This window comes from Orbicella franksi, chromosome 15 (assembly GCF_964199315.1).
Source record: "Orbicella franksi chromosome 15, jaOrbFran1.1, whole genome shotgun sequence".
Lineage (NCBI taxonomy): Eukaryota > Metazoa > Cnidaria > Anthozoa > Scleractinia > Merulinidae > Orbicella > Orbicella franksi.
In genome coordinates this window covers 12,455,860-12,471,100 of record NC_138159.1, presented here as the reverse complement: position 1 = coordinate 12,471,100, position 15,241 = coordinate 12,455,860, and the positions used below count along the sequence as shown (strand labels likewise).

Below are 15,241 nucleotides of genomic sequence, written 5' to 3'. Positions count from 1 at the left end.
ACGTAGAGAGTAAATAAAATAGGGCCCATACAACTGCCCTGGGGGACTCCACAGTTCAGATTGAAGTCGTCAGAAGTCTTATCACCGACAAGTATACGTTGTTTGCGACCAGACAGAAATGAGTCGAACCAATTTAAAGCAGTTCCGACGACTCCAAAATCCTGTTGCAAAATATTAAGAAGAAGGCAATGTTCAATAGTATCAAAAGCAGCACTTAGGTCCAGAAGTACGAGAAGTGTCACTTGCTTATTATCCATACTCATTAAGATGTCGTTTTGAACCTTCAATAGAGCAGTCTCTGTCGAGTGATACTTACGGAAGCCGGACTGGAATTTAGGAAGAGGGGCATTTTTCTCACAGTGGGCAAGAAGTTGTTGAAGTGCAGCCTTTTCCACCACCTTGGAAATGAATGGTAGATTACTGACTGGACGGAAATTCTTGTAGACCAAATCAAGTCCAGGTTTTTTCAATAGAGGGATGACAACAGCGGTTCTCCAATTTTCTGGAACGGAACCACTGAGAAGAGAGAGATTAACCATCTCAGTGATAGAGGGCGCTAATACATCAAGACAGGACTTCACGAGCCATGTAGGAAGAGGATCCAATCGACAAGAGGCATTAGAGGATTCTCGAACAATCTTACACACTTCTCCTATGGATAACGAAGAAAAACTCTCCAGATTCTCCTTCGGAGTGACAGGAACAAGTCGAGGCACTTGAACTTGAAACTTGTCAAGATTTTCCTTTATGGTTTCAATTTTTTTGAGGAAAAAGGTGCCAAATTCGTTTGCAAGCTTAGTGGGATCATCGTGCTCTGGAAGAGCCATCTCAAGTGGCTCCCTGGACAAAGAATTAACCACACGAAATAGCTTGCGAGAGTCACCCGCACACTGATCAATTAGGTTTGAGTAATAATTCACACGTGCAGATTTAAGAGATGCAGAGTACTGATTATGAACTCTATGGTAATTATTCCAGTCTCCAGCGAGGTCAGTTTTCAAGGCTTTCTTTTCAAGGCGACGACGTTTACGCTTGAGTTGTTCAATGTCATCATTAAACCACGGGATCTTTGGACGATTTTTTATAATCCTTGTCTCAAGCGGGGCATGCTTGTCCAAAATGTCATTAAGGGTCGTGTTAAAGCAGTCGGAGAGGGCATCAATGTTGTCCCAGTGTACGCCTGCACAAAGCATAGAAGAGGCAATATCAGCTGAGAATTCGGCAATATCAATATTTTTGAGTTTACGAAAAGTCAGTTCTTTGCAAGATAAAGCTGGTCGCGGGAAACCAATAGGGCACTGAATAATAAAATGATCAGAGATGGGAAAAGTGGCTTTAGGAGAAGCAAGAACAACATCATCCGATGAACGAGTAATAATTAGATCCAAGGTATGACCCGATAGATGGGTTGGGCCGGATACGTGTTGCGAAAGACTGAACGTTTCCAGTAGCAGTGTTATTGAGTGTGAACTTTATGGGGGATTTTAAATTTTTATTTTTTTATGATTACAGACGACAACAAATATACATGTGTATACATAACCTGATGTTGGTGTTGGTTACAAACTGTAGTTCATAATAGTCATCCTATTACAGGTAAGGGGGAAAAGTTCAGAGAGTTTAGAACATTTCTTCCCCCAGCACACCTTCTGTCTATAGGTGCAATAATTGAGAGGTTATATATATGTATGAAGAGTAATGTAAAGTTACTGTATAAACTTAGCATTAAAATCTGACATTTGAATGCCTCCTTTGCTAAAATTAGTCATGATTTAATTGTTATCACTCCCTGTGAATTCATAGAGATTCCAGAGGCAATTATAACCTAATGTGGAAGTCCTGTCTTCAAGTGAGGGAAAATGACACAAAAGAGTTACAATGAAAGTAAAGAGAATTGTGAATGTTGATATGGTGTACATTATACATCTTGTAAAGGCATTTGGTGAGTGCCAAAGGCATAACATTTCATGTATTGCTTTTTCAGGACAAATTATATAACAGTGACATTTTAAAAGGTGTGATCAGAAAAATAATGAGTACATTGTCCAGGCAGCATCAGTTTATGGACAGCATATGCAGACGGTAAGAGGAACTGTAAGCACTACCATGTAAGTTAGTTTTATGCTTATGACTTCTTGTTCTTGAATTTTGTGTCATTTCATCACAAGAATAGGTAACGAAAGATGCAATAGTTGTTGCAATATATTTTTGAAGGAAAACTTATAAGTCTGCCTATGCTGGATAACAGCCATGTGTAAACTGAATGTGAAGCAAACAATATGTTAAATATGGGGCAACCCTAAAACCCAGAAACCGGAATCCGGAATCTGGAACCAAAAACCGGAATCCAGAAACTGGAAACCGGAATCCGCAAATCAAAGAAAATAAGTTCTTCAAGTACGCGAAAATTGTTTTGCTTAGCTTTTCGACTGTAAAAAGTAAGCTGCCAAGTAAAAAGGACCTCAAACTTAACCTTTTTTGAAACAAAAATTCCCTGTCTGTTGAAATTGTGCAACCGTTATTTTTAGTGAGGGCTATGATTATGAGAATCTCAGTAAAGTGCATCTTAATTTTATTCCAAGCACCTCGAGAGTGTCTAAAATAAGCTTGCTGGTAATTACCATTTTGTTTAATAAGTGATCTTCAATTTACCGGAAGTATAAATTTATCCTTTATGTCTAGTACATACTGAACAAGATAGAAAATGTCATAGAGAACAGGATATCCATCAGTGGCAGCCCCCTGTACATTGACGGTCACGTCCCCCAATTTCGAAGTCCAAGGGCTAACCCGTCTGGTCTAAATATGAAATTTGATTTTTCCAACAGATACGAGACCAATTCCAGATTAACACAATTTCCACACATACTGTGACAAATCAGCATTTCATATTCTTGGCGGCCATCATATTAAAACAATTTGTAGAAATGTTGCACACTTACTTCCGTCTGCTTCTCACTTGCTGACAGATCAGACCACATGCTGTTCAAAGATGCTAAAAGACTGCCAGAAACTCACTGCAATAGCCTATAATAGCTTGTTGTTAATGTGCTGCTCACCAGTCTTCTCAGAGCAATTTGATCTAGACAAGAACCGGGCTCTCACCAGGGCCAGCTTGAACAAAAGATGGGTAACTTAGCCTATGAGCAGGCTCTCGTGTTTGGGCTGGGGGTGTGATTGGCAAAGCCGCATGAAGGCTCTTGGTGACATGCCAATGCAGAAAAACACTAGACACCTATTTAGCCTGCTGAGACAATAGAGACAGATGCTAGAGCCTGCTCGCAGGCTATGAGTGACTCTATCCACCCAAAAAATCAGTAACCCTGACTGGATAGTGATGTAGCGAATGAATAGCTTTATGCAGCTTTTGAACAACGGGGCCAGATATATAGCTAAGGGTTGTTCAGAACTAGTCAATAATTTTTTAGCAATTACAGTCTGTGGCTGAAGTAAAGCCAAGAAAATAAATAACAACAAAATGATTTTTGCTCATATTTATTTATTAGACATTGCTGAAGTGAATTATTTCTATCATCATTCATAATATCTGGATTCCAGATTCTGGTTTTTGGTTCCGGATTCCAGATTCTGGATTCCGGATTTCGGTTTCCAAATTCAGTGTCTTAGGGTTGCCCCAGATGATGTATGTGCATATGTTAATCTTGAATAATCTGAAATTTCAGAGAGTTTAAAAATATCATATCATATCTGTGATGGTTCTGAGGTGGAGGGCTGTTACATGTACATGCAAATGTCTCATGCACGATTTTTCACTCATTATGATTCAGGTGCAAATAGTTTCTGTATCTGTTGATGTGCAACAATCTACACCAATATTTCAACCTAATAATGTACAGTGTATATTAATTAACCAAATTATGCTGTTTGTTTTTAGTTGGCCAGTGCTACTACATAGTAATGTGATGTTGAAGTGCACAAATTTACAAACATGCCCAGTGTCAACTTGTCAAATACATGTATATGAACTGGCCAGACAGTGTAGATTGCAAAATTCTCTGAAAGGTAAGATGTTTCTTAAACATTATTTTGTAATTAATGATTTCTCAGACATTGTTTTCTTCAAGAAAAGATTCATACCCCACATGGAGGTTTTTTCTCTATTAGAGCTCTTGATTCCTGATACTTTAATTTGGAATTTCTAAAGACTGGCCGTGAATGGGTGTTGGGTTTGAATATCTTCTGGAACTGCACATTCATTCATTGAGTAGGCAAGAACATCAGTATTTATCCTGACAAACTCTGATTTTCTTCTGGAAGCTGAACTCATATACAGTTGTACAGTTATATGTACAACCAAACAGCCTGGATGACCCTGTGATTGGGACTGTGCACATTGTTGTAACCCTCAATATTCCAGTTGATTGTTTGAAGCAAATTGCATTTGCTCTTGAAAGCAAGTGGCGAAGTTCATAACAGTTATGTAAGTTTGCTTTGTATCTCAGGGCAGAGCCTGCCACAGTGAAAGTTGGAGTACCAACCCCTAGCATTTGATTCACTACTAACACTCAGTAAACAGCTAACAATGAAGTACACTGTATATCAAAGAAAGGAATTACATGCCTGTTCCTGTCAGTCAATATATGAACAGGTTACAGATGGGGAGCCTGTATTAAAACATCAAAGATTTTCAAAGCAACCATGGCCTGGTGAGATATTTCTGAGGTAATATAAATTTAAGGTCCTTATGATTGCTTATAGGCATTGATTTTTATTGTAAACAATATCTTACTGAGTGTATTTTTCTTGCGTGCTAATTGTTGGAGAACACAGAGGTCACTGTTATGACAGAGATATTAATTTGTGAAAAGTTCTATAAACAAATGCATCTGGGAACAAATTAATTTATCATGGATGCAGCTTCTGAGAGATCCCCAATATTAATGGAACATACACTGTTCATACAGTACATGTAAAAGAGTTTAGTAATTCATTACTTATGATTGTAATGCTTTGTTTGGTTTCTCTGTATTTACAGACAACTTGATGGGATTATAAATTCTGCACCAAGTTCATTGAATAAACTGACTTGGAGGTTCAGTTCTGCAACCCATCCTGTTTGTAGTAATATCATAGCTGCAACATTGTGACAGATACACTGCATTACATTATTAAGAAACACATATTAACTAATTATTTTTAAGTGCCTGTTAATTTAATCAGTTTTTCTTAGAGATAATTTACTCATGGTTTATTTAAATAATTGGCTTTTTGATTTTAAAATGATATTTATTGAGCTTTTAAATCAATTTTGTGATAATCTACATTGGACATGGCATAAATTGATATTTTGCCAACACGAAATGGAGAACTGGGTCTTAAGCAAAGTTGCAGGATTAGCATTTTTGTAGAAAGAAAGGGTTGAGAAATTTGTGACATTCTACAGACAGCCTTGCCATTCGCAATGTCCGATAAGGTTAATTTGTTCCATTCTGTTGTAGAAATAGTGTTCTCTAATTTATAAATTATTTCAATCTGTTGTTTAAACGATTGCCTTATAACCCCATGTCTGGCTTTGGTGCATGTAGGATATTGATGTATTTTTTATCCATTTTGCTGTAAATTATCTTAATTGATGTGTCAATCAAAACATATCTTGGATATGCTGGGCTCTTCTGACAAACGTACCTATGCCTCATAACCTTTGAGTGCATTTGATTGTGTAGTGCAGACAAAATACATGTACATAATATAACTTCCTCTTAGCTCACTGATAATTCTTGTATAATTTAATCATAGCAAAATTAATCAATGGAACCCAATCGCAGCTCTTGTAGTCCACAATGCCAGTCGAGAAAAAGAACAAATCACATTGAAATTGAATAATAAAATTATTATTAGAAGCCTATGCAAGTATTCATGATCAGCAAAAAAAAAATATCGTAATTACCATTCATGCGAGGGTGATTTTGCTTATTGCAAACCCTTCCAGCAGGAGGAGACTCCATACAATAGTGAAGATGGCTAAATGTATCTTTGGGGACAAGTTAGAAAACAAAACTTTCCAACTTTTCACATATGTATACTGTTTTGGTATTTTTGTGAGATTTCATTTGGTAGAGATTCAGGGACTGAGTATATTGTAACCACTGCATTTCAATCAGTCCCCACAACAACAAAAAATGTGTAAACTTCTTTTGTGTGGGAGTCCCCATGTTAACTAAGGAAGAATATAATGTTTAATGACAATGCCTTGTCTTTCTGAATAAGGTAGGAAAGAACAAGAAATGCCACCAAAAAGCACAGAAGACAGTTCTGTTATGTGATCAAGATTTTTGGTAGCTTCCCAGAAATCCTTGAAATCGTGGCTCTATATTTCATAATTACACCATCTTACACCTCGATCTGCTGAAGTAATACTAGTTCCAGCTGAAACTATTAAATCATTCGCAATTTACCTCATACATGTTGGATTATTTTCATTAGTAACAACATTCCGAAAAATAACTGAGGAGCTCCGCTTTTAGGCTGGCCTAAATCTATATATTAGACGCATTAATTCGCAGCCTCTTACATAAACCATGTGACCCAGGTTTTTCTTTTAAAGTAGATACAGTCTATCGTGTGTGCGTGTTTTTGTGTAAATATGTGTGTGGTAACCGTGAATTCCTGTATACTTAAATTTTTGTAAAGTTACACTAAGCAATGCAGTGTTCCAGGGGGTCTCAGGTCAAAAACCCGACAAGGTCAGCGACATGACCCGGCAAATTGATAGAAAATTTATGATGATTTGGTGGGAGCATTGGAAATTGACCCATTGGAATTCCTCATTGGCACCATACCTTGAAAACGTATCTGGAACTCTGCAATGTATAAATAAAGACAAGAGGGGAAAAAAATCATCATTAAAACTAAATGTCTTTCGATAACAGTATAGTTAAACTTGAACTTCGCGAACGACCATGGATGATCCAACGCTCCTAATTTGATTATGCAAGTGCTCAGTTGGCGGGTGGTGGTAGATGCGATGCATTTCCTCGATGATCAACTGTGCAAGCTCATGATGAGTCAATTACTTTGGGATGTCCTGTTTTGTATGGTAGGCATTGTGCTCTCTGCAGTCTTCCACCAACAACTGAGAATCCATCTTCCATCCTTGGATCAAGAGATTTAATTCCACTCTTCTTGTGGATCTCCTGGCCCATCTCAAGACACAGTATCTCGTCGACGAAAGACTCAACTTGCGCCCTCTTTACTAGACAATTCTGGACAGCTCTCAGTTCGTTCGACGTAAGTGCTCCAAGTAGACATGCTTCTTTCTTAACTCTTGCATTCTTTGCGAATCGCATCACATAAGCTGTAACTCTTCTTAGTTTGGTCAGAGACGAATACTTCTTCCACCCTAACAGCACCTTGTTTTCTGAGATGCACCAGCCCATCTTTCCGTCTTCTTTTCTTTCGCGTTATCGTTCTGGCAAGGTGCCTTAATCTTATTTTCTGGCCAGAGCTCTGCTGATTTATACAGAAACTTGGTTCCACTATTGTAACAAAAGCCTGCGCCAAGTTCTGTAGGACTTAGTCCCCGGGTGATGTCATCTTCAGGATAAGCCTCTGTCGGCACATATCTCCAACTCTCAAACGTCTTCTCTAGGGATTGCAGTCTCCTCTTTGCCATTTCGTAATTGTTGGGTGGAGATGGTTCTCTTCTCTCCAAAGTAGACCTGACACACGCGTCTTCACTCGCACTCTTAAAGGTTGTCTTTCTATTAGTGACAATGCTCGCTTGTCCTAAATCGAACGGGTTGGATTTGCAAGCTTCACCACGCCTAACGCCAGTAGTCTAAATGGACACACACTAGGCCCCGACGAACTGTAAGCTTTATCTTTAATGCAAGCGAAATCTCCCCGTAACGAGAACTAGGTACAACCAAGATGGCGGACGAATGAAGACTGATCGTGCGGACTTTTATACAACAATGAACGCCGCTGACCGACCGACTACAGCGGAGTGCCGCTGGACAACCAGCCTACTGGCGTGGCTTCTTTTTCCTTCTTAAACAAATAAGCATACAAACAAAGAAACACTAGGCGATAAGTCGGTATGAAATACACACACAGGTTATGTACGAGAAATGTACTGTATGAAGAGCAGTCTTAAAGTTTCGGACCAGATAAGAGGAAAAAAAACTAAACAAATGCTGAGAGACAGCTAAATGTCTAGAATTGTCCGGCTACGGCTAAAGGATTAGAATCGACCGGGCTACTTCAACTCTACTACATAGTCCTGAAGACGTTGCGGGAGACGCCGTTGCCGAGTTGGACGTTTGTTCACTGCAGGGCTAACACTTGGAGAGGGGGCAGGTATAACTTCGACGTCATCCGGCGAACCGGGTTGGCTATCCTCACCGTATCTCGGGACATCTTCTGCCGGGACAAAAGCGGAAGGTGGGGACGATAACTCGATAGGGATCCCTGGGGCAGGTGGAGGTAACGGGGGGCTTTCTGGGGAAGGTTCCTCGTCGTTAGGAAGTCCTCGATCATCAATAGGAGGGCTCTGGTCGACACCGATGTCAAGATCGCAGTTGCTGGACTCTTCTTCACTGGGCGCCAGGGCGTGTGTACTCGGATGGGAGCGACCTTATAGCACTCATTCTTCTTCACACGGTACGAAACGTTTCGTAGCTGTGAGCCAACAAACTTGCGAACATTGCACCACTCACCGTCCACTAAGACAACGAGGTATCGGTCACGACTTTGGGACTTATTACGATCACAGTAGAGGTAAACTAAGTCACCAACAGTTATTGAAGGAGAGCTGCGCAAGTCACTACGCGGGGCTTTCGACGTTTCACTGTGGGGATGGTTTACCAGTCTTTGTAGATGCTGCTCGCGTATTAGCGCCTGATCTGTTACGGGAATCTGAGAGTTGGTAAACTGATCTCTCTGAGTCCACATTTCTCTAGAGGATAGGTCGTGGTAGCGGATTCTTGAGTTCAGGTGGGCAGTGGCTACGGACAGAGTCCTAGGAGAGACAGGGCCACCTTCCGGTTGCAACCGCTGGAGTTCGTGTTCCAACTCTTGGATTGCTTTTTCAGCGACAGGGTTCTTGTTCTGATTCTTCACGCGACCTATCTCAAGGCTAATCTTGTGTTGCAATAGGACCTGGTCATTCACGAAAGCTCTGAAGGCGGGCGCTGGATCACACCGAATGACAGCGTTAGGCCCATCAAGGGGTCGCAGGCCGACGCATAATTGGATTAACCCATCGCGTAAGGTCCCATGCTTCTCGTCTACCACGAGGAGGGTCGAAGTATAGGAGGTAACGCACTCTCGGAGCACCAAAATAAGTTGGCGAGACTGCTTCAGGATATCGGCTGCGAAGCAGACACCCACTGCTGCTGGAGGATCAGAAGTTGACTGTTCTATAACAGCGTGGGGGACGTGGCGAAGTGCAGCGCAAGGATGACAACCAAGAGAAACGCGCTCTATGGCCTTGTCTAGGTCAAGGGCGTAAAAGTAGCGGCTGACAACATTCTTAAGCTGGAGACACGATGGTTGAGACAACCTGAGGAGTAGGGCGGTTAGTAAACCATCTAAGACCTGTCTGGGCACTACGATACAATCACGCGAAGGAGCCAAAGGCTCAGTCTTTTTCACGACTAAGAGGCCATCACTGGAGATAGAGGCGACAGACAAGTACCTTTTCACGTCCTTAATGTTAGTAAGCTTCTCTGAAGGACGAGTCCCTTGTATTAAGTGGGCATGTGTTCGACGTAAGTCCGTGCACTCAGATTGGATAGACAACCAAGTTTTTCGACTTGTGAAAGGGAGGTTCTTCTGACCAGATAGGACGTCCTGGGCAGATAGGTGTCGGACGACAGATTCCCCAGCTTGGGTGATGAATTTGCACACCTGACAAGAAGGATCAACGCAGTCCGGTGCATTGCGGCTTGCAAAGTCAGAAGGTAGGATCGCAGCACCGGCAACATGCCTCACGTTGGCTTGGAAGCGGCTGACAGTTGACAAATAAGTCGACACTCGCGGGCTAGCAGAAAACTCTCCCCTGCACATTTTCTCGCAGGCCTGGACACAAGGCTTACTGTCGGTGAGCACGCAGGCCTTGTGTTTAGATTGTATTAAGTAGGGGCTAAAGTGTTTTGTTGCAACACTAATCGCAAGTGCTTCAACTTCGCACGGTAACCAGGATAATTGGTGACTACGCAACTTTGCACTAAAGAAACCAGCGAGGGCTAGCTTGTCACCCCGCGAGATGTAGAGAGTGGCGACGATGCCGGGTCTCTTGACAGCAGCGTCGGTTACGATCCATAACTGGTCATCTGGCTTCGGGAGAGTAATTGCTTGGCTAGACGCCACGGCAGCTTGAGCAGACTTGAAGGCTTCAGTAAGATGTTCGGACCAGACAATGTCATCCTGGGACTGTTTCCCGGCTACAGCCTCGTCAAGGGGGGCAATAGAGCAGAACAATGTGGAACAACACGAGCAAGGACCTTGACCGCACCGATAAAGGACTTCATGCCGCCAACTTTATTGGGAGGACTGCAGGAGGACAGTGTTGAGACGCGATGAGGGCTGGCGCGAAGAGTGCCTTGGGACCAGGTCCAACCCAAGATGGAAGTAGTTTTGGGGTTGATGATGGTCTTCGACGCCGAAAGGCGCAGGCTAGCTTTATGGAGAGCTTGGAGAACAGAAGACCAATTTCGGAGCAACTCGTCTGGGCTGTTGCCCCCACAGTACAGATCATCTGCTATCTTGGCTACGATACCAGCCTGGAGGAGGTCACCCAAGACGCGACACATGAGCTCTTCAAGTGCGGTTTCCGAGCCAGGTATACCCATGGCCGACCGGGCATAAACGCGCACGCCCCGGAATGGGGTAGCGACTCCGCAGTACTTCATGGACTCACGGGCGAGAGGGATCTGATAGAAGGCTCTGGTTAGGTCTGAGACGATGATGTGTCTCCACTGGGCTATGCAGCGTAGGGTAGAATCCACGTCCGGGAGCAGGGAAGGCTGGGGTTTGTTATAACGACCTACGTCTGCGAAGTCAGTGACGAGACGAAACCCACCCGACGACTTTTTGACCAGGAACACCGGGTTAAGATACTCGACAGAAACATCAATGTCTTCGGGGCGACGGAACACGCCAAGATTTTCCAATTCATCGAACTTCTGCTGGAGCTTGACAAGTTTATCGCGACCGTACAGGGGGAGGCGACCTTTACGCTGAGGAGGCTCTACCGGGCCCATATTTACTTTTGCCTGAAGGGGACCAAAGGCGCCATTGTAGCCGGTAATTGCTGGATCAAAGACGGAGTCGTACTGGACCAAAAGGTTACGGAACTTGCTTGTGATTTCTGGAGAGAGGAGGTTGTCGGGGTCTAGTGCCACGCCCTGGGAGTACTTTGACTCTGAAACTGGGACTGAACACACCTTGTGGAACGGAAGGTTGTCAACTGGGTTGGAAGACTGATCTTGAGTAGACGGACAGAAGACAGGGTTGACCTGGCAAAAGTGTTCATTTCGTTTCAGGACATAAGGCCTATCTGAGAGGTTAGGAATACGCACTCTACCAGCGACGCTTGTGATGAGACAGGGAGGCGGCCACATGTCGACGAATTTGGCCGAACGGGCGTTAGTGGCGTCAAATCGAGGCTCTAGAGCGTACTCAGCATCAGGTAAGGAATCTTCCGGGAGAACTGTTTCTATAAAGTCGCCAGGCCAGACAGTGGTAGAAGAAGAGGGTGCACGCAGCACTTGTGCACTGCTGACAGCATTGTGAGTCGGAGGATGGTTGACAGATCCGTAGGTGAAGATGGTACCATCCCCAAGGATGACCTGGCGTTTGGCAGGACGAATGGTTATGTCATTCGCTTCCATGAAGGGAGTACCAGCCAAGACATCTACGTCCAGATTCTCCACATTAAGACCTTCAAATTGAAACGAATGACTCCCACGGGTGAGGCTCAGGCGAGTTTCCCTCAGGACTTTCAAAGGAGAGGAGCCATCCGCTTGATGAGCTGACTGTGAACTGTGCCAAATCTCTGCACCGAGCCTCTGTACAGCGGAGAGCCTGATCATGTTACCTGTGGCGCCGCTGTCAATAATGACTCTAGGCTGATGACGGCCGAAAAACGTGTCAATGTACGGGGACTGACGTACGAGGACCCTCCTGGATGCATCAGACGTAAATGGATCACTCTGCTCAACCAGATTCTGATGACGTGGCGGGTCAACATTACTTGACAAAAGGTCTAACTCAACGCTGTCGTCATCTAGAATTGAACCAATCTGACGAGCTTTCAGAAGGTACAAACGGTCCTGTTCAGGAAGGAACCCACATTCGCTTAGAAAGTGGCTGTGAGAAGCGCGGCCAGCTTGTTTACAGAGGGGGCATTCTTTCGCCTTTTGAGAGGAGCGTCCCGGGAACCTCGCAGACGACTTACTGTAGGTCGGTGTACCCCTCCGAAAAGAGGACTTCTGAGTGGCAAATGAGGCTCCTGTACGCATGACTTTTGTGTCTTCAGCAGAACGGATTTCATCAAGGAGTGAGTCCAGCGCCTGGGAGATCTCAGGCTTTAAGGACGCCAAAGTACGAGACCGAAGTTCAGTTCCATATCGTTGTTTAACAAGTTTAGGTAAAGCAGGGTTAATCAATCTCAGCCACGTTAAAATAACAAAATTCTCTAACGTCGGTGACAATTCCTCTTCCTCCTCAAGAACAGAACCGTGGTGGAGCAAGGTGTGAGGTTTAATTAAACTGTCCTCCACAAAAGCCACAAGACGCTGGAAAAGATCTTCTGGGCGCTCATCGAGGTTCAAATGAATGTCATCCAGGTGTAAAAAGTGACCCCCAGTAGTCTGGAATCCGAAATGAAGTCTAATTGTCTGCCATGTCCCCAATACAAGTAGAATTCTTGACAATCGTATTACGAGAGATAATTGGGCAATAATTTGCAATCTGGCCTAGCATGAGTTCGAGCACGTTTACCTTTTGGGTAGCAGTTCGCCTTCGAGCAGCTGGAACCGACTCCCCATCATCCGTGTAACCGCGTAACGGGCTCGCCCTAGTCTTTTTCAGCCACGACGACCCTTCGCCCAAAAATGGCGCGAAATTGGCGTCCAGAGACAAGGTGTAGAGAAGATTTTGTTTCCAACTCTCGAAGGAGGTTAAAGTTTCGTTCTTTGAGAAGCACCACTGCTTGGGGGCTCTGTTAGAAGACATCGCAGCTTACGGAAGGAGATGATATCGACAACCGACTCTTGGCTGCTCGGGAATCCCGACGAATCTGTCGATAAAGTGCGTTGGATCTGACGGGAACGTGATGATTCGAATCTTTACCGCTGCCACCACGCCAGTAGTCTAAATGGACACACACTAGGCCCCGACGAACTGTAAGCTTTATCTTTAATGCAAGCGAAATCTCCCCGTAACGAGAACTAGGTACAACCAAGATGGCGGACGAATGAAGACTGATCGCGCGGGCTTCTATACAACAATGAACGCCGCTGACCGACCGACTACAGCGGAGTGCCGCTGGACAACCACCATACTGGCGTAAGGTTTCTATCTCCCACTGAGTCATGACCAGCTGCTTCAGCTCCTCATCTTCAACTGAACTTCTTTCATACATTTCGAACCCATTGTATGGCGATGCTACTCTTCGCTCACCGGGTAACCAATTAGTCACCGCCCATCCAAGTAAGGTCTCAACTGCATATTTTACAGTAACTGTCTAATTTCTCGCGCGCTGATTGGCTTATTTTTATCATCAATAAGAGTACAGAGGGATAAAATTTTAATTAATCAAGCTTTCAAGTTCAACTTTCAGCTGTCAAACTGTCAGCTGTTTAACCAATAAGATTTCATGGACTTTTTTAAGTAGCCAATCAAAAACGAGAAAAGCTATTGACAATGTTCGCGTCATTTTGAATAAAATTCACTTATCTTTGTTTACGACAAGTTTGCGGCGTCTTTTCCCCTCATTTATTCCCGGTTTTTGACCATTTTAGGGTCTTGTTATTGTAAAAAACAAATTGACATTAGTTTTTTATGCGTCTGTCCTCTTATTGATGATAAATTGCGCCATAACATTGCCAAAGTTTACTGCGGAACCATTCGCCTGCGGCTCGTGGTTCGAGAGCCACTTTGACAATGTTATGACGCAATTTATCATCAATAAGAGGACAGACGCATAAAAAACTGACGTCAGTTTGTTAAAGGTACTCTGTCAACTTCCGGTTGACCTGAAAGTTTTGAAATTTGTTTTGGTAGAATCAAGTCAGAGTTGTTAGTTCCAATTATGAGTTGCACTGGACCCATGTCGGTGTCACGTAAGTCCAAGTGCCTCAGGTGTTAATACTCTTGCTTGATTGTCGCCCAGTTCAACTTCTGATTCCTACCATTCGGGCTAGGAATTGTCTTCACATCTCGCAAGGAATACTTGACTTCCTCTTTTCCGACTCGTGCGACATGGCATTTCTTGATGTGCTGGGAGGTAAACACCTTCTGCACATTTACTCCTTGAATTTCGAGATCAACCTCTTTACCTTGAAGCCCAAGTGAGAGCGCTGAGCTTTCATATATGTGTTGTGTTACAACCTGAGTCACGCAATGCCATCACTTGTTGTTTTCCTGTTTCTCCAAAGACAACTATGGGAAGCACTTCAACCAAAGCACGACGACCAGTCTCACAACCTGTGTACGCTGATTGGCGATACCCCTCGAAAGGCTCCACAGCCTAACGTGGTGACGAGTCTTCGCCTTCTAGGGAGACAGGTAATGGATCTCTCAAGTTCTGGCATTCGTTCTAATTCACGTTTCACTTTTGCCCGTTCAATAAATTATAATTCGACTTCATGTACAAGGGTATGATGACGCATGTCACAGTTCTCAACTTTGCATCCGTTCCTACTACGACATTTACTGAGACGATTTTAGCAGGCAAAAGGAGCCGTTACTTTCAAATGGTTTAAAAAACGTTTGTATGATTTAATTAAGACAAAGCGGACGCGTACCATGAGATCAGTTAAAAGTTCCGTTTATATATGTTACTAACTGCACCCACATAAACAAAGCAAACTGTAGCATGAAAAGGTAATGTAGGGCGGAAGTATAATGGTTGCATTATATCGCAGTGTTACTAATGGCATGACCCTGTATCATTTGACTCTGCTGCCAAACAAGTACGGCTTCTAAATCATAGCTTCAAGGTAGATTTAGTTAAGTTTCATATAAAACCACAAACAAATAACTCTTTAACTTG

The 15,241-nt window shown here is 43.3% G+C and overlaps 1 protein-coding gene, 1 long non-coding RNA gene and 2 pseudogenes across 3 annotated transcripts; 1 reads left to right on the top strand and 3 right to left on the bottom strand.

Moving 5' to 3' along the window:
- Window positions 1-1,199: 1,199 nt before the first annotated feature.
- LOC145470030 (uncharacterized) lies at window positions 1,200-4,990 on the top strand. Of its 2 annotated transcripts, XR_014042413.1 has the most exons (4): window positions 1,200-1,596; window positions 1,985-2,082; window positions 3,896-4,023; window positions 4,464-4,990. It is a non-coding gene; the product is annotated as an uncharacterized LOC145470030 (long non-coding RNA). The 2 variants fall into 2 exon arrangements; XR_014042414.1 differs by having other exon boundaries at window positions 1,200-2,108.
- A 2,026-nt stretch (window positions 4,991-7,016) lies between these two features.
- Window positions 7,017-7,397, bottom strand: LOC145469223 (uncharacterized). The gene has a single exon (XM_081452913.1). The coding sequence runs from the start codon at window positions 7,395-7,397 to the stop codon at window positions 7,017-7,019; it is 381 nt and encodes a 126-aa protein (XP_081309039.1).
- Window positions 7,398-7,592: 195 nt separating this feature from the next.
- On the bottom strand, window positions 7,593-13,718 carry LOC145470036 (uncharacterized; annotated as a pseudogene).
- A 428-nt stretch (window positions 13,719-14,146) lies between these two features.
- LOC145470033 (uncharacterized) lies at window positions 14,147-14,906 on the bottom strand (annotated as a pseudogene).
- Window positions 14,907-15,241: the final 335 nt, after the last annotated feature.